This window comes from Oncorhynchus mykiss, chromosome 5 (genome assembly GCF_057628025.1).
Source record: "Oncorhynchus mykiss isolate SJ-2025 chromosome 5, ASM5762802v1, whole genome shotgun sequence".
NCBI classification, from domain to species: Eukaryota; Metazoa; Chordata; class Actinopteri; order Salmoniformes; family Salmonidae; genus Oncorhynchus; species Oncorhynchus mykiss.
The window spans coordinates 46614051-46633846 of NC_143026.1; the positions used below are offsets into that span (position 1 = coordinate 46614051).

Consider the following 19796-nt stretch of genomic DNA (forward strand, 5'->3'; position numbering starts at 1 on the left):
ACAAGTCTGCATCCATTTTTGAAAGCAGTGGTGTAAAGTACTGAAGTAAAAAATACTTTAAAGTACTACTTACAGTTGAAGTCGGAAGTTTACATACACTTAGGTTGGAGTCATTTAAAACTCGTTTTTCAACAACTCCACAAATTTCTTGTTAACAACAATCTATAGTTTTGGCAAGTCGGTTAGGACATCTACTTTGTGCATGACACACGTCATTTTTCCAACAATTGTTTGGAATGAAATAAATGTGATGAAATAAATAAAAGCTGAAACAAATAATTCTCTCTACTATTATTCTGACATTTCACATTCTTAAAATAAAGTGGTGATCCTAACTGACCCTAAGACAGGGATTTTTTATTTATATTTTTTTTGTTGTTGAATTTCGTAGTATCCAATTATTGTAGTAGCTACTATCTTGTCTCATCGCTACAACTCCCGTACGGGCTCGGGAGAGACGAAGGTTGAAAGTCATGCGTCCTCCGATGCACAACCCAACCAAGCCGCACTGCTTCTTAACACAGCGCGCATCCAACCCGGAAGCCAGCCGCACCAATGTGTCGGAGGAAACACCGTGCACCTGGCCACCTTGGTTAGCGCACACTGCGCCCGGCCCGCCACAGGAGTCGCTGGTGCGCGATGAGACAAGGACACCCCTACCGACCAAGCCCTCCCTAACCCGGGCGACGCTAGGCCAATTGTATGTCGCCCCACGGACCTCCCGGTCGCGGCCGGTAATGACAGAGCCTGGGCACGAACCCAGGGACTCTGATGGCACAGCTGGCGCTGCAGTACAGCGCCCTTAACCACTGCGCCACCCGGGAGGCCTGAGACAGGAAGTTAGGATTAAATGTCAGGAATTGTGAAAAACTGAGTTTAAATGTATGTAAAGGTGTATGTAAACTTCCGACTTCAACTGTACGTAGTTTTTTGGTATCTGTACTTTACTAATAATATTTTTGCCTACTTTTACTTCATTATATTCCTAAAGAAAATAAAGGACTTTTTACTCAGTTCATTTTCCCTGACACGCAAAAGTACTCGTTACACTTGGACAGGAAAATTGTCCAATTTACACACTTATCAAGAGAACATCCCAGGTCATCCCTACTGCCTCTGATCTGATGGACTCACTAACACACACATGCTTCATTTAGCAAATTATGTCTGAGTGTGGCCCTGGCTAAAGAAAAAAAGAAAATTGTGCAGACTGGTTTGCTTAATTTAAGTAATTTGAAATTATTTTGAATTTTTCTTTTGGTACTTAAGTATATTTGAGCAATTCCATTTACTTTTGATATATTTCAAACCAAATACTTTGACTTTTACTCAAGTAGTATTTTACTGGCCGACTTTTACTTGAGTCATTTTCTATTAAGGAATCTTTACCTTTACTCAAGTATGACAATTGTGTACTTTTCCTACCACTGTTGAAAGGGACCGGAAAATGTTGTTTTGCAAATGGAATTTGTTAATTTGCTATGTTTGCATTTTCAATTGTGTCTCTCACCAGTCGTTCTTTGAAGCCGCCAGTATGATGAGCCAGCTGTCCCATAAGCACATGCTCCTCAACTATGGCGTGTGTGTCTGCGGGGAGGAAAGTAAGTGACATCCCACAATTCAGACATTCTGTTCCTCCCGCCTTTTCCTCTGATAGCCTACCTCTCCCTCCCAACCATAGCCCCTGAACTCTCCCTACTTCCCTGCCCTCTCTACAACACTGTTGACCTTTGTCTGTCTCTGCAGTCAGTGTCATCTGTCTGAGGATCAGTGAAGGTGTCTATTATGATGGGATAAGGGTGTTTTTCTAATGGAGCCCTGCTGAGGCAGGATTGAACACAACGGGGTCATGTTCATTAGGGCACGTAACAGAACACGAAAAGGTGTTTTTTTTATTGGACAAGTCCAGGTAGTCCCTCCCTTTTTTTCAGTTTTCTTCCATTTGGTGCCTAATGAACATGACCCTGGCCACATGGTCCGTGTTCACTGTGGGTTAGCATCAGGGCCAGCATTGGTCACCACACTGTCTGCCTGGACTAAAAGGCTTACAGTAGCTGTGACCTGTGACTACTGAATAGACTGATGCCCTGGGTTAATCCTATGATGTAATGACTGGAGCAGGCAGCTAATACATCAAGTGCTGGCACAGCATATAAAGCAGGCCTTGCTCTATACACGGTGTGTACAAACCATTAAGAACACCTACCTTATGTTATTTTTAGTATTACATTGTTATTGATTACTGCATTGTTGGGTTTAGTGCTTGAAAGAAAGGCATTTCACTGTACTTGGGCATGTGACATTAATACTTAAAACCTAAGGATAGAAAGGATGGCCTTTTCCACATTCTGTGGCATAAGAAACCCTTCCACATATACAAGGTGTACAATAAGTGTCTGTAGGGCACTATAAACGGAGTGTACAGTTGTGACCAAAAGTTTTGAGAATGACACAAATATAAATGTTCACAAAGTCTGCTGCCTCAGTTTGTATGATGGCAATTTTCATATACTCCAGAATGTTATGAAGAGTGATCAGATGAATTGCAATTAATTCCAAAGTCCCTCTTTGCCATGCAAATGAACTGAATCCCCCCAAAACATTTCCACTGCATTTAAGCGCTGCCACAAAAGGACCAGCTGACATCATGTCAGTGACCCTCTCGTTAAAACACAGGTGTGAGTGTTGACGAGGACAAGGCTGGAGATCACTCTGTCATGCTGATTGAGTTTGAATAACAGACTGTAATCTTCAAAAGGAGGGTGGTGCTTGGAATCATTGTTCTTCCTCTGTCAACCATGGTTACCTGCAAGGAAACACGTGCTGTCATCATTGCTTTGCACAAAAAGGGCTTCACAGGCAAGGATATTGCTGCCAGTAAGATTGCACCTAAATCAACCATTTATCGGATCATCAAGAACTTCAAGGAGAGCGGTTCAATTGTTGTGAAGAAGGCTTCAGGGCGCCCAAGAAAGTCCAGCAAGCACCAGGACCATCTCCTAAAGTTGATTCAGCTGCGGGATCGGGGCACCACCAGTACAGAGCTTGCTCAGGAATGGCAGCAGGCAGGTGTGAGTGCATCTGCACGCACAACGAGGCGAAGACTTTTGGAGGATGGCCTAGTGTCAAGAAGGGCAGCAAAGAAGCCACTTCTCTCCAGGAAAAACATCAGGGACAGACTGATATTCTGCAAAAGGTACAGAGATTGGACTGCTGAGGACTGGGGTAAAGTCATTTTCTTTGATGAATCCCCTTTCCGATTGTTTGGGACATCCGGAAAAAAGCTTGTCCGGAGAAGACAAGGTGAGCGCTACAATCAGTCCTGTGTCATGCCATCAGTAAAGCATCCTGAGACCATTCATGTGTGGGGTTGCTTCTCAGTCAAGGGAGTGGGCTCACTCACAACTTTGCCTAAGAACACAGCCATCAATAAAGAATGGTACCAACACATCCTCCGAGAGCAACTTCTCCCAACCATCCAGGAACAGTTTGGTGACGAACAATGTCTTTTCCAGCATGATGGAGCACCTTGTCATAAGGCAAAAGGGATAACTAAGTGGGTCGGGGAACAAAACAGGAAACTCCCCAGACCTTAATCCCACTGAGAACTTGTGGTCAATCCTCAAGAGGCGGGTGGACAAACAAAAACCCACAAATTCTGACAAACTCCAAATATTGATTATGCAAGAATGGGCTGCCATAAGTCAGGATGTGGCCCAGAAGTTAATTGACTGCATACCAGGGCGGATTGCAGAGGTCTTGAAAAAGAGGGTCAACACTGCAAATATTGTCTCTCTGCATCAACTTCATGTAATTGTCAATAAAAGTGCCGTTGACACTTATGAAATGCTTGTAATTATACTTCAGTATTCCATAGTAACATCTGACAAAAATATCTAAAGACATTGAGGCAGCAAACTTTGAAAATTAATATTTGTGTCATTCTCTCAACTTTTGGCCATGACTCTACAAAACATTAAGAACACGTGCTCTTTCCATGACATCGACCGACCAGGTGAAATCGATATCCTTATTGATGTCACTTGTTAACTCCACTTCAATCAGTATAGATGAAGGGGAGGAGACAGGTTAAAGAAGGTGTTTTAAGCCTTGAGACATTTGAGACGTGGATTGTGTATGTGTGCAATTCAGAGGGTGAATGGGCCTTTGAATGGTGTATGGTAGTAGGTACCAGGCGCACCGGTTTGAGTCAAGAGGTTTAAAGCTGCTAGGTTTTTCCACCATCAACAGTTTCCCGTGTGTGTTAATGGTCCACCATCCAACCAACTTGACACAACTGTGGGAAGCATTGGAGTCAACATGGGCCAGCATCCCTGTGGGTAGATAGAGATGGAGATTGGATGCTTTTACCCAACAGTCCTTATTAACCATTAGAAGCTTGGAAATGGCTTGCCCTCATCGCGGCAACATGGAGTTCTATGGCAGTTTGAAGTCCCCTTTTTGTACAATTTGGCACGTATCACTGTATTGTGCTGCGGTAGTACAGCTGTGATTGTTGAATTATAATCTGTTGCTTTTCAGACATGATGGTTCAGGAGTATGTGAAGCTTGGCTCCCTGGATACATACCTGAAGAAGAATAAGAGCTCTGTGAACATCACCTGGAAGCTAGAGGTGGCCAAGCAGCTAGCCTGGGCTATGCATTACCTGGTACGACCAATCCAATCAGTTATACAGTAACACATTTAAGAAGTTTCATTGCCACATACACCACATAGGTGCAAACAATGACCTAGTAAGACCCTAATCTTCATCTCCTAGAAGAACCTCCAGGGTTCACACACACACTAAATGTATGCAATCACTGTAAATCGCTTCGGCTCAGTGTCCGCTATGTGACCTGGGTGGTCTAGCAGTCAGTGCCGCTGCCTACAACACCCATACCAGAGTTGACATGGGTTCGAATCTGACCTACAGTCCACTGTGAAGCTTCATGATTAGTTGACTATTTCAATCAGCTGTGTAGTGCTAGGGCAAAAAATCGAAACGTGCACCCCTTAAGATCCCGAGGACCGAGTTTAGGAAACCCTGGTCTACTGTATGTGATGCACGCTTCTATCTTTCCCACTTTCTCTCTCCTCTCTGTCCAATGCAACATATAAAATACAAGTGTGTGTGTGTGTGTGGCACCGTAATGGTATTACTTTTATTTGCAGTCTGTCATATTCTGTGTGTAACAGGAGGATAAGAACCTGATCCATGGAAACGTGTGTGCCAAGAACGTCCTGTTGATCCGAGAGGAGGACAAGAAGACTGGGAACCCTCCCTTCATCAAACTGAGTGACCCTGGAATAAGCATCACTGTCCTGCCCAAAGATGGTGGGCACCAGCTCTTGTATCAGTTATTACTAAGAAATGATACTTTACTGAACTTATGCATGTTCTTTACAGTGCATTTACAGGGCATTTAGAACCAAACAAGTCTTCCTCAGGCGGTGTTGACGCAAGGTATTCACCACGTATGAAATATTTCAAAGGAAACAAATACTGCGTTGTTAGAGGACACTCCTCTCTTCGCCACCCCTCCTCTCTCCTCCACCAAGAGGAGATACTAGGAAATATATCAAAAAAGGGGTATAACCATGCAGAAAGCATGCAAAGGTAGAAACTCCAGACATTTTTCAAAGCGCTTTTCTTTAAGTAATGTCGGCTATTTCTGTGGCTATTGCAGCGGCAATGATAAAAACGAAAGAAAAATAAATATCCCTGAACTTATACAGTTCTTCTCTCTCCGATTTATTCTCAACCCACTCCTCGCTCCCTCTCAACCCTCACCTGAAGAACGGTAGGTTAAAGCTGACTACTGTATAGTCCATTGTCACAGGGAAACTCATCCTTCTTCTTTATAACCTCTAGTCTTGGTGGAGCGTATCCCCTGGGTGCCTCCAGAGTGTATAGAGGTGCCTAGACACCTGACTCTGGCCACGGATAAGTGGGCCTTCGGCACAACCCTGTGGGAGATCTGTAGTGGAGGAGACAAACCACTCAGCACACTGGACTGCTCCAAGGTAAAGACTGGGGGAGGTGTTGTTGGGCAATTCATATTAATCACAGCAATAATAAATAGTTCATTTAGTTTGAAAGTCATGTCCGAGCCAGAATGGCCCATAGGACAGGAGCCTATCTCCTGTTTCTGTAGCGTTGTTTGTATAGCACACTGTAAATTACACCCAAATATCAAGGTAGTTCACAAGCAGGAAGTCAAATAAAAGGCAGGAAATGAAAAGCGTTTGAGCTGTGTAGGGTTTCGTTCCTCTGTTGTGTTATGTTTTGAGGGCCATAGTTTGTGGTCTTCTGAAAATGTGTATAATGAATCAAATCTATTATTGAAACCAACATGTTTTGGCACACATGTCTTCAATGTATTTTCCTTGCTAGAAATACCTGTTCTATGAGGGCAAGGAGAAGGGACATCGTGGATACTATATAATGCCAACATTGTGTACTCGCTCTGATCTTTATTATCTCCCTCTGTAGAAATGCCTGTTCTATGAGGACCGCCACCAGCTGCCTGCTCCGAAGTGGACAGAGCTGGCCAATCTCATCAACAGCTGTATGGACTATGAGCCCTCCAACAGACCTTCCTTCAGAGCTGTCATCAGAGACCTCAACAGCCTCTTCACTCCTGGTCAGTAGCCCTCATCTTTCTACTGCTCTGCCTACAGACAAAGATGTCATTCTAGTCATTTTACTAAAACCTGATGATGTTCCAATGGCTCAGCGTGTTGAACCATGGTGCTGGCAACATTAGGGGTGTGGTTTCGATTCTCGAGCGGACTACTTATACTGAATATAGGCGATGGGTCATTTTGGGTAGCATATTATTATTGTTGTTTAGTTGATTTACAGAAGGTCTCGTGGATTGATTGTGTTCTGTCCTGTCTCCTGTTCCAGACTATGAGTTGCTGGTGGAGAGTGACATGGTGCCCAACAGGACCAGAGGGTTTGGGTTCCCAGGGACTTTTGAGAACCAGGAGCCCGCTCTGTTTGAAGAGAGACATCTCATCTTCCTCAAGCAGCTGGGGAAGGTTAGATGCGCGCACACACACACACACACACACACACACACACACACACACACACACACACACACACACACACACACACACACACACACACACACACACACACACACACACTCTCTCTCTCTCTCTCTTCATTATGCTAGTTTATGCACCGTCTGTGGTTGTAGTTTTTCCCCCCTCTTTTGTAGTTTTTCCCCTCTTTTGTAGTTTTTTCCCTCTTTTGTAGTTTTTTCCCTCTTTTGTAGTTTTTCCTCTCTTTTGTAGTTTTTCCCCCCTTTTGTAGTTTTTCCCCCTCTTTTGTAGTTTTTCCCCCCTTTTGTAGTTTTTCCCCCCTCTTTTGCGCCGTTACATTTCATTTTTACCTCCGTTTTCGCTAGATGAATTGATCAATCACTCACTAATCTCTTCTAGACAGACCACGTCAATATAAATGATACCACAGGATGCGTGAGATAACTAACCAGAATTATTTTGGGTTCTTTCGACAAATCACCATTTTGCAGGTGTTAGCAACTTTAGAATTTCGGGAGGGGAGGGGACATTTGAGCCCATAGACTTGCCCGTAACTTGCAAAGAGAGAGGGTAGAGCTTCTTCCTTCTGGTTCCCAATCCTTCTCTTAACCAATATGGACCCAGAAAATCTGACCAATTACACAAGACTTAACCCTTGTGTTGTCTACGAGTCAAAAGTGACCCGCCACTATGTTTAATAGCAGAGAGAACCACCTAAATTATATTTTTTCAACTTGAAATTTGTTGACTTTTCCTAGACTGACCCCAACATTAGAAAAAAGTGAAACGTTGTCTTTGTTCATATTTCCATGAAAGCTGTACACCACCAGGGTATAAAGATTGTCTCAGGGTCATTTTTGACCCGGCAGTTATAACATCAATTACACACCACAAAAATCAGACACACACACACACACACACACACACACACACACACACACACACACACACACACACACAATGAGAAATTGAGATTGTGTGCTACTGATTGAACTCAGACAAAACTGAAGCCATGAGGGCACGTTTCAGTGCCCAACAGGTCATAGATCAGATTTTTTCAGATGTCCAGGAGGAACAGGAGAACAGTGATTTAGAAGAGGAGGAGGTATCTGAAGAAGAAGATGCGGAAGAATACAACCCAGAGCAGATACATAATCTTCAGATGAAGAAGAAATCCACACAAGCTGAAAGAGACTTTTTTTTGTCAAAGAACAGCTAAATAACATGGTCCTTGTCACCACATGACAACCAGGGCAGGATGGCAACACAACATGTCATAAGGATGACCCCAGGGCCCACAAGACATGCAGTTGACCATGCCCAGGACATCGCCTCAACATTCTACATGTGCATCACACCAGCCATTGGAAAAATCTTCCTGGAGATGACAAATTTGGAGGGTTTCTGTCAAGTGTCAAGACAACTGGGAAAGGATGAGTTTGACCTGCGTGCCTACATAGGGCTGCTAATCTTAGCGGGTGTGTATAGGTCCCGAGGCGAGGCTACATGTAGTCTCTGGGATGCAGAGAGTGGAAGGGTGATTTTTCCGTGCCGCGATGCCACTGAAAGTCTTTCACACTTTCTCAAGAAGGCTACGATTTGATCACAGTGAGTTAAGACCTGCAAGACGTGCGAGAGACAAACTGGCGGCAATAAGAGAGGTCTGGGAGAAGTGGGTGGAGCGTCTGCCATATGTCTACAACCCTGGGCCTGAAGTAACAGTGGATAAGCAACTGGTACCATTCAGAGGTTCAATTTTTATTTCTCTAATGTAAGTGATTTTCACTGTTAATTCTATTATGTATTGCTGTAATATCATTGATTTATATGACACAGGGAAGCGGACCAGAGGAGGCCCGGAGAAGAACCAGGTTGTGCTTGATGTGACAGATGGACTGAGGGGGCACAATGTCACATGTGACAATTTCTTTACTTCTTATGAACTCAGCCAGCAGCTCCTGAAGAGGAAGATCACCATGGTTGGCACAGTTAGAAGAACAAGCCTGATGAGCTCCCTCCTGCACTCCTCGCAACAAGGGGGAGAGAGGCCTTCTCATCAAAGTTTGCCTTCACCTCCACCGCCACTCTAGTTTCTTACCTCCCAAAGAGGAACAAGAATGTGGTCCTCTTGAGCACACTGCACAAAACGGCTGAGATCAGTGATCGTGAGGACAGGAAGCCAGCCATCATCCGGAACTACAACCACAAAGGAGGTGTGGACAACCTGGACAAGGTGATTGGAACTTACAGCTGCAGGAGGATGACTGCCCGCTGGCCCCTGGTCATCTTCTATAACGTCATTGATGTGTCATCGTACAATGTCTTTGTGATATGGAACAAGATCAACCCTACCTGGATGCCTGATAAGCGGAACAAGAGGAGGGTGTTCCTGGAGCAGCTGGGAAAGGCACTTGTAACCACACACATTCAAAGAAAAGAGCGCCTCCCTCGCACAGCAGCGCTTGTGAAAGCTGTTCGGGGGATGAATCTTGTCCTGATCCACCTGAGGCTGCAGCTGAGGCAGGCAAGAGGAGGAGATGCCAATTCTGCCCCCCAGAGAAGGACTAAAACAAATACTATGTGCTGCACGTGAGAAATGCATCTGAAAAGTCCATGCACACACACTAGCATACTGTCCTGCATGTGCTAATTAGAGTTGATTGATTTATGTTCTTCACATTTTTGTTTTGTATCTATTATCTTATTTTCTTATTGTTGTTGTTTATGCACCTTGTGGGTGTGGACAATGGTTCAAAAAATGGGAGAAGAATAGTATTTTGTAGTTGAATTCCTCATTGTACAGTATATAAGAATATATCACTATGTTGCCAAAAAAGACTTTTCCCCTTCAATAAAATGCATTCAAAACTACTTTCTGCACATTTCTTCTACTTTCTGCATTGTGAAGAGGGAAAACCCAGATATTCACAAAGTTTGATGAATGACAGGTTTTTTTCTTCATGCTAAATAGATTTGGGGTTTAAAATTCAATTAAGCTGCTTTATTTTAGGGGTCTAGTGAAGGCATGTCATTTTTGACCTTTTGGACAAGTGGAGTGTACAGAATGTTTAAGACTACACAAGGGTTAAGTTCTGGGTTAACAGAGATGAATAACTCACACTGTCTCTCTTTCTCCCTTTCTTTCTGTCTGTCTGTCTCTCTCTCTCTCTCTCTCTCTCTCAGGGTAACTTTGGCAGTGTGGAGATGTGTAGGTACGATCCTCTGCTCGACAACACAGGGGAGGTGGTGGCAGTCAAGAAGCTGCAGCACAGCACAGCCGAACACCTCAGAGACTTTGAACGGGAGATCGAGATCCTCAAGTCCCTCCAGCATGATAACATCGTCAAGTACAAGGGAGTGTGCTACAGCGCTGGTGAGATCAGTATGTTTTTCAAAGTGTGATGACCACAATCTTCTCTCGGGTCATTGTTCCTTGAATATTCAACCGTTGAGATGAATCATGCTACTATGTCCCAGCTTTGTACGGTACATGACCATCATAACAAGAACGTTCAATCACTGGAAATGAGTGCAAGCTAAAGTGTTGTAGTGCTATGCATCTGACTGCTGTGCTGTTTATTCAATTCTAACCATATCCTAGGTCGGAGGAACCTGCATCTGATCATGGAGTACCTCCCCTACGGCAGTCTGAGAGACTACCTCGTCAAGAACAAGGATCGCTTCGACTACAAGAAACTCCTGCTCTACGCCTCACAGATCTGCAAGGTACAGGACTGTTACAGCACAGTACATTGTAATACTGTGCAAATACTTGAGAAAGACGATTGACCTTTTGTCAAGTCCTGCCCTCCCCATTTACTGCTGCGATGTCCAACAAACTTTTGCAGCGGAGAGCAATTTTCCATTAAAACCAATGGAGAAGAACTGACAAAAATGTTGTTAAACTCTGTTTCTACTACTTGATTAAATTGAATGCAGGCGGCCCCTTGCTCATCAGGAGACTGATGTTTGTTACTGTGGACTGTCATTTTTATGACTTCACAGGAACTCACTGAACTCTACTTGTGTGCTCCTGCAGGGCATGGACTACCTGGCGACCAAGCGCTACATCCACAGAGACCTGGCCACCCGTAACATCCTGGTAGAGAGTGAGCTGAGGGTGAAGATAGGAGACTTTGGGCTCACCAAGGTCCTGCCTCAGGACAAGGACTACTACACTGTCAGAGAGCCGGGAGAGAGCCCCATCTTCTGGTGAGAAATAATACTGCAACTTCTTTAACAGGCAGTGGGAGAATTGTGGTTAAGACAGTAGTCGATTGTTACTTTTATTAATGAAGTTAGTCACAATTGAGCTCACTAATTGGCAAGCACCAAAATACCAATCCTACAATTTGAAAAAAAGGATTGACTGTTTATTAATGTTGTGGAAACTATTTTAACTAATGACTGATTGACTGTATATTTTACTTATAACCCCTTTTTAAAGGGTCTCTTTTTTTTGTGCTTTTTATATCACCGCTGTGTGTATGTTTTATATATATTTGTAAGCTCATTTGTGTGTATGCTTATTTGCATTTGTAAGTTCATGTTGCTTCGTTGTGTTGAAGGTATGCCCCCGAGTCGCTGACTGAGAGCAAGTTTTCAGTGGGCTCTGACGTGTGGAGCTTTGGAGTGGTCCTATACGAGCTGTACACCCACAGCGACAAGGACTGCAGTCCTCCAGCCGTACGTCTCTGTACCTCTTTTTAGTTTTCCTCTTCTACCTCACGGTCATTCTTCTTCTCTCATCACTTTTCTCAACTGTCTGTCTCAACCGTTCTCTCTTTTGATACTGCCAACTTGTACAAAAGCGCAAAGAGCTTGATTAAGACTTGTCGTCATTATGACCATTAAAGACTATATCTTGTACCATGTGGTGTCTCTGTATATGGTTAATTGAAATGAGCTAATGTGATTAGTTTACCTACCATCCTTAAACTGCTGTAATTAACCTAGCTCTTACTCCCCCCCAGGTGTTCATGGATAAGATGGGCCGTGACAAGCAGGGTCAGATGATAGTGTATCACCTCATTGATCTCCTGAAGAGAGGATACAGACTCCCTGCTCCCCAGGGCTGTCCTGAGGAGGTGAGGCTGACCGTCTGTCTCTGTCTGTTTCTGTGTCTTGTGTATATCTGATTGCCATCTAAACAAAATTGTAAGGCAGCCTAAACGGAGAGCTCTGTAAATGTTTTACATATTTTATGTTTTTAGCTGTTTTTTTTAAATATTTTTTTTATACTCTTTTTAGTTTTTGATTAGTAATTGAGTTGTTGATTGGATATATCTGGTTGTTTTCACCCATGGAGTTGCAGGACTGATGGCAGGATGACTTGTCAGGTTTAGCTAGCTGGCTAATATTTGCGTTTTAAAAGATGCATTTCAACACCGGCTGCTTCTGGATCAGTGGTGACCTGACTGCAGTATGGAAATGGCAGCGAGCTCGTAGCGAGGAGGACTGCTGCTCTGGACTGATGTGTTGTGGGCTTTTTTCTGCGCTGTAGCAGCACCCAAGTGGGTGCTACACGTTAGTTGTGGTGGAATACGAATTCCAGGCTACAGAGAGGCTGAGCTGTGGACGACATCAGGGCCAGCAAGCCAATTGCGTCATTATATTTCTATGGCATCAACTGACATCACCATCATCTAACTCCGTTTAGGAGCCAGAGATCGCTGATCTGCTGAGGGAGTCCTGCTCTGTGGCTATGACAATGTCGGCCTGTCCTTTTTTGTTTTGTTATGTTATACTGTATGTGTAACCCAATTCTGCCTAGTAGGCTACATCTACTGTGTAGCTTGTACCTACAATGTTACATTTTTTTAACCATTTATTAAAGAGAACTTTTGTGCGTCATCCTCAATGATTTTAAGTGCATTATCCACTTGTGTGCTTGTATTGCGTTTTAAATTGTCAAATGTATCTATTTATTCCTCAGATCCACAACATGATGACAGAGTGCTGGAATGGTGACCCAGGTCTGCGGCCCACCTTCAAGAAGTTAGCCCAGAGTGTGGACACGTTCCGGGACAGTGAAGAGGGCTGAGGAACCCTTCCTGGAGGGCTCTACTGGAGGTGACCTGGCCCAGCCCACATGATCACCTTGTCCAGTAAGAAACGCTCATTTTCCATTGTAAAACGTTTTGCTACGGTGTGCCCTAATCAATACAACCCTGACGACGCCTTAACTCTCAAAGACTACAACAATGGAGTCACTTGAGCCAACAGTCTTCTGGAGCAGATAGGAGGAGCAAACGGGGAGGATTACCAATGGCATTCTGGGAGAAATCGCAAAAAGACAATATTGAAGTCTGTCTTTGTGTGCGAACCTAGACCATTTTTTCCACTGATTTGGGGAAGGGAAATGACCACATGCTCTTACTTTGCTGTTGTCTTTTCTCCATTCTGTGATGTTTTCAGACTCCAGCACAGGCAGAACACACTCAGCTGTTGTATATGCTAATGGCAGCACAGAAACAGGTCAAGGATCGCAATGCAGAAGACGTGCATTTAGTAAAGACGTTAAGACTGTTCCATCTGCCTCCCTCCTCAACTCAAGTGGATTATGTCAAACCACTTTTCTCTTTGTCACGGTAATCCACATTGTGTTAATGTGCCGTCATCTGACCTGCTGACCTCCACTGGAATATGAATATGCACTTCTGCCGGATCAGTAGTACGTATAAGAACATGGACGAGACTGTTTTGTCTGTCAGTATATTTAGGTTGTCTGTCTTCCTTTTTATTTTAGGTTGTCATGGCAGCCGTGCTGACTGTCGTAGATGATGTCAATGTCAAAACTTTGAAGGTTAAAGTGTTTTGAGTGAACATATTTGTTATTTTTCATTCAAAAAAACAAGTGATAATCTATGATCATGGCGAGGAAAGGGTTTTAACATGTATTTATTTAATTGTTTTATACAGACCAGTGTTTACCTGTTTGTGAGCATTTGAGTTATAATGCTTAGGCTAAATTGATTGTAAAATATCAGCTATTTTATATCAAAGCAGTCGTACAGTATTAAAGGGTATGTTATTGCAAAACTGGTCAGAAATTGATTTTATTGCTTTAGTGGCATGTTTTATTTATTTGTGAGAGACAAAAGTTTAACGGGCATTTTATTTGGTTGTATTCATCCTCTTGAGTGGAACGTTGGTGAAAGTGGCTCTTTCATCTCCATCCACATGCACATCAGACCTGGGTTCAAATACATGTGTATTTGAGTGTCTGTTATTTCAAAATACACAGAACAAAACGATTACTTATTCAAAACTTTCCTGGAACGCTATTTGAACCCCTTTTCAAATACTTTGCTGCTCCGTGTCCAACGAGCTTTTAGAAATGGTTTTTAAAACATAACATGGCATCTTGTCCCTCTATCATGAGACACCAATGTAAAGTATGGGCTGCATATTGCGATTTAATAAGTCAAATGAGACCTGCATAGCTTTTTTCAAACGAAACTTAACTACATTCACACCAAATAATTAAAATATTTATTTGAAAACACTGTCTTTCATATGTATTTTAAGTCGTTGTAAATACATGCAAATCTTTCCAAATAGTTTTTTTTTTTTTTAAATACATTCCAAAATTCAACTACTTGTTCTTTCAAATTAAGATGCTCTAAATACTTGTTTTGAAAAGTAATCGCACACATGGACGCGCACACACCGCAGAGAAACTTGTATCTATTTAAGGCTCTGACTGGTGACTTGTCAATTACTCAGGTGTAGTAGTTCTACAGTCAAGGAATGGTCTCCCACGGAGAAAACTGTGGTGATGTGTTGTGATTTCTTTTAGGCTAAATGGGGTAGGATCCTCGTAAACCAGTGAGTCCCTGTAGCTGTGTGTAATCCCTCTTGGGTACACCTTGGTAGTGGTGGTAAGAGTAATGTTCTGTGGAGGTATGGTAGTCATTGCAATAACCGTTATTGTGTCTGGTGGATCCTCATGGCTGGCTTAGCACAACTAGCTGCAGGTCTGGGCCACCAGCTAACTGTTATTGTTTCCATGGTAAACCAGGAGAGTAGTAGAGGGGGGGGGGGGAGCTATTAAGGGAAATAAGAGCTTATTTTTCCTTAATGCCTGACTGTTACCATGGCGTCAGCTACAGTAAACATTGAGTAATGGCTAACAATGTGGTTTTACCCCAGGTCGAATGCAGACATGAAATTATTTATTTTTGATGAACCTAATAAATACCCATGTGTAATTATATAGCGAGCACATTTTTTTGTTTGCTTTTCCATTTAGTGGATGAGACATTTCGACATGGACGAGATGTGATTTCCAAAATAGACTTTATATTGATGTTCAATGAGTTGTACATTTACATACACTTAACATATGTTCACAGTATTTCAATGGGGTATTCTTGGTGGGGATGCATTTTAAGTCATTCAAACAATTGTATTTCTCAGGGAAGTGCTCTTGCTTCAGTAATTCATTTAATGATGAAACAACATTTGAGCAATAACACATGCAAACTGCAATTGCAAACTATTTGCCTTGCACATTATACAGAAAAGCATACGAAGCCATTTAAACAGCTAGCCCGGCGTTTCCCAAACCTGGTCGTCGGGACCCCAAGGAGTGCACATTTAGTTTTTTGCCCTAACCACTACACAGCTGATTTTGAATGACCCAAGCTTGATGATTATTTGAATTAGCTGTGTAGTGCTAGGGTAAAACCCAAACGTGCACTCCTTGGGGTCCTGAGGACCGAGTTTGAGAACCCCTGAGCCAGCCTGTGTTGAAATTTCTCTCATCAACAACCTAGTCAAACACTGTTAAAAGAAAACAGCTAACCTTTCACCCACACTCCAATAACACAGAGAGGTGTGTGGTCAGATGATAAACCCAGGCTAGGGCAGCTCTACCTCCACCATCCTGTTGCCCACTGCCCCAGTCTCAGCACAGACGCCCAATGTCATTCTTAGTGCAACCCTGGTTGCAGCACATGCCAGCTACGCCCAAGGAAAAGTTGCTCTTTCGCCTGTTGCGGCGTTGCCAATTGATGCTTGGGCTCCTGGCCAGCTCTCTGGCTCCCCCCACTCCTCCCAACACCGATGCATGATTCTGGAGCTCTTCACTGGGGTCAAGGTTGGCCGCGGACCCCCTATGGTATCCCACTCCACCCAGGAGTGAGAGGAGTTCAGCCAGGGAGGTGGGGGATGAGGAGGAGAGCTGGAGAGGGTGGTCTGCTACTGTGGCCTGGTCCAGACCATGAGGCCAGTTGAGTCTGCTGTCCTCGCCCTCTCGGACATCACTATGGGAGCTGGCATGGAAGAGATCTGGAAGAGGTCAGAGCATAGGGGGGGGGGGGGGACAGTCAGTAGGGGTGAGTACACCTTTTGGTTGTCATCATCGAATCAAGATGAGCCGATAACTATCTGATCAAGTATTGTTGCTTCTATAGAAGGTTTTAAAATGTCTCCTATCTGCCGACTGCCTCTTCATTGTGACCAGATTCCCTCATCCCTCCCTGTATGCAAACTAATCCAACCTGCCTTGAACCTTCCCTTATGACACAAGCTGTGTAAATCAACAGGAAAAAAAAGCATACTTTTATACTCAATAGTTATACTCACATAATTACGGCCTACTTTTGTTACCCAACAATTTAATACTGGGCTTAACACTGTCCCGATAACCTCGTCAGCTCATGCACTTTTTTTTATTCCAAATTATTTGTAATTGTGGAAGTGGCCTCGCTCATGCTTACAGAAAGCTATGCGCCTTTACGAATCAGTTTGGACATCGTCTGCACTTTATTGCTAGCTATTAGTCTGGAAAATGCTCAGAGATTCACAGAATTATATAAAGATTTTGCCTTAGCCTATACTAGACCTAAACAGTTCTACCAAAGGAACAGAAATGTAACATGCTGGGAGAATGACTGTGGTTCCTTCCAAATCATTGATCGGTGTTAATTCCGAAACAGTCACTTTCACTCAGAGGGTTGATAGACTGATATAGGCCTACTACAAATGTGTTGGGGATGATGTGATGGACGATGATGGAGTCGCAGTAGAAGAGCACAGTGCCTGACAAGGTACATTACATGACCAAAGGTATGTGGACACCTGCCCCCTGTCTGTAATAAAGCCCTATGATCTCCCAGGCCCACCCATGGCTGCGCCCCTGCCCAGTTATGTGAAATACATCATTAGGGCCTAATTTAATAAAAACTCAATCAAATCGTTTTGTTGCATGTTGAGTTTATTTTCAATATCTGATAATAGCAACATGAATTAGGGCTCTGTTCAATCTGTAACGATGAAGAGTTACAATGTAAAGGTAATTTCATAATGAACCGATATAAGTAAAGTCTACTGCTAAAGCGGGAACATAAATTTACATTTCAATCACGCTGCAAAGCTGCGTTTCCGAGATGCGGTTCGAATACAGCCCACAATACAAAAATGTTAATTAAACGGTCAGCATTTCATTATCTCCCATCATCCACAGCGCTGTCCAGAATGAACGGTGGGATCATGGGATGGCCACAATACTGCATCCAGCTCCAAATAAAAATGGGCTCTGGGTTATCCCATTCCCACTCCTGCTATTACTGACCTTTCTTTAAGATGTTTTCAAATATTTTATGTTGCGCTGGCAGTGGACATGTGAACCCTTTTTCGTGTATTCGGAACGATATCTTCGTAAATGTCTTTCTATACGTGTTATCTAATTCCGATTGGACTATGGCATCCGACCACAGTGCCAGAAGGCACTTGGTTTCTATTGAAGACCATGATCTTAATTCTGGAGGATTTGTAGAGGTAACCTGTCGTTGTCCATACTTACTACCTCGACTGGCCGGTGTGATGTATTTTATGAGGGCGGGACAACCGTGAAATTGGCCACATTTATAGGCTATGCTTTTGTTGTCAGGATTTGTTTACACTTCGAGTATATCCTTACTATATGCGTCTTGGCTACCTCCGGAGGTGGTCAGAAAGATCTTATCAAAATCAGTTCACAATTAATATTTTGATTGTCTATCGGCCTGCCTGTCGACAAATATGGGCACAATCAGAATGTGAACAAGAGACAAGAGAACAAGAGTATTTTAGAGCCAGGTATAAACGAGACTAGTGAGACACTCATTATTATTTTTAAATCTACACTTTAATGCATAGACTCATGTGAATGCATACAATGACAGTGAAAATCCCCCAAAATGCTGGGTTCTTTTTTAAATTTCAGTAAAAAAGGTTACTGCACGGACAGCTATCACGGTCAGAAACCGTGCAGAGTACATTGCAGGTCCACCGTACTAATAATTGAAAGCGCTCTTAACAACTTTTACATAGAAAATTACAAAATAATGTTGATTGCGTTTCAATTAGTATACTTCTCAGTAATCAGTCCAAAGGGGAACCATATTTCTACAGAGGAAAAAGCAGCGCTCACTATTTTCTAATTCTCCAACCAATAAACTGTCGGTGGTTCTGAAGTAGGCTATCACTATCACGCTGAAACGTCTCTCCATCGTTCTCTGGGACAGAATTGACCAAATGTACCAAAATCTTGATTGAATAGATGCGCCTTTCTTTCAAAAACCTAGACTGCAAATTTGGATTTTTAGACCATAGCTTGTTGTATCTTTTAAAATCGAAAATAAGACTGAGTAGGCCCACCAAAACGATTTAATGCGGTGCCCAAGTCACATGAGATTTACACAATACGTCTTACTGCAGCTGCGGAGAAAAGTACAAGTTTGACCAGTTCAACATCATCGACAAGTGTTTGCATGAATAACCTTAGATGTAGCTACTTACCCAAATCTTCATCTAAGGACCGTTTCCAACGGGACCCGCCGCACGTGAAGATAACGGCTCTTATGAACTCTCTGCCGCACAGTTTCATCCCATTGTCTCGCGATAGGCTTTGAGTGCTTGTACACATTGACAAAGTACCAACACACACAAGGATGACAAAGGAAAGCTTTGGTAGCATTTTCAGTTTAGAGCTGGTTTCCTTGTGAGAGAGATGAACTAAAGTTACCCTACAGTGTGTGTGGTCCTGGTGCAGGTGTGTTCTGAGATGCTATGCTGTTCAGTGAGTCCACGTTCTCTTGTCAATGTAGACTTCAATAGGATGTCATTAGGTACCTCTCACTATCCCGTGATTCTTCTTGTGGTCTGTTTGCTACTGGTCCATCTTTTATAGTCACTAACCCCACACCAGTACCATCCTGGGTGTGAGTCATATTACTCTACACTCCATCCACCTCCGCCTGATAACAACTCCCAACAATTGCACACAGGCTTGCAAGAGTGGCCCTGGAAGAAGTTTAGGGGTGGGGGTGCTTACATTTTTTGGTACTCTCATACACGATTAGTAAAGTCCTAGTGCACTACTATTGTAAGAAAAAAGATATATCCCCCCCACAATTGTTTTTTTTGTACAACTTGAAATTCTGATTCATCAGGGGGTGCTGCAACACGCTCAGAACCCCTACTTCCCTAGCCGCGTGTGCATGCTCTCTCTCACACACAAAGAATGTGTAGAAAAGGATTCCAGACACACTTTAGATACATAATAATTAATGAATTCATGTTTGTTTTTTTATATATACATATTCTGGGTATAAGTCCTTTCATGTAGCAGAATTACAGTGAAATGTCACTGTTCAGATTTGGTGTTTGGAAACAGCTCAGAGCTATACACTCGACTGCTTCCAATCAAATCTTCATCTGCAGTAAATGATGACCGGTACTGTGATAGTGG

At 43.1% G+C, this 19796-nt stretch overlaps 2 protein-coding genes across 16 annotated transcripts in view; one reads left to right on the top strand and one right to left on the bottom strand.

Moving 5' to 3' along the window:
• Positions 1-14098, top strand: part of jak2a (Janus kinase 2a) — an 87142-nt gene extending 73044 nt beyond the window's left edge. For 8 of the 15 annotated variants that reach the window (XR_002473508.3, XR_016496087.1, XR_016496093.1 and 5 more), the window contains 13 exons: positions 1514-1601; positions 4543-4670; positions 5201-5339; positions 5877-6028; positions 6498-6648; positions 6915-7048; positions 10241-10430; positions 10659-10783; positions 11097-11269; positions 11626-11743; positions 12031-12144; positions 12993-13164; positions 13475-14098. Coding sequence is in view for 7 of the 15 variants with exons in the window: in XM_021603119.3 (XP_021458794.3) it covers positions 1514-1601; positions 4543-4670; positions 5201-5339; positions 5877-6028; positions 6498-6648; positions 6915-7048; positions 10241-10430; positions 10659-10783; positions 11097-11269; positions 11626-11743; positions 12031-12144; positions 12993-13100 (1620 nt within the window). In the remaining 8 variants the exon portion in view is untranslated. Of the gene's footprint in view, positions 1-1513; positions 1602-4542; positions 4671-5200; positions 5340-5876; positions 6029-6497; positions 6649-6914; positions 7049-10240; positions 10431-10658; positions 10784-11096; positions 11270-11625; positions 11744-12030; positions 12145-12992 lie in introns of all 15 variants that reach the window. The other 7 variants (XM_021603119.3, XM_021603120.3, XM_090235029.1 and 4 more) reach the window with 1 other exon arrangement.
• Positions 14099-15343: 1245 nt separating this feature from the next.
• On the bottom strand, positions 15344-19774 carry LOC149983303 (relaxin-3-like). The gene is made up of 2 exons (XM_090235030.1): positions 18845-19774; positions 15344-16351 (listed from the first exon to the last, which is right to left on the bottom strand). The coding sequence occupies exons 1-2, from the start codon at positions 19020-19022 to the stop codon at positions 15969-15971; spliced, it is 561 nt and encodes a 186-aa protein (XP_090091156.1). The 5' UTR covers positions 19023-19774; the 3' UTR covers positions 15344-15968.
• Positions 19775-19796: the final 22 nt, after the last annotated feature.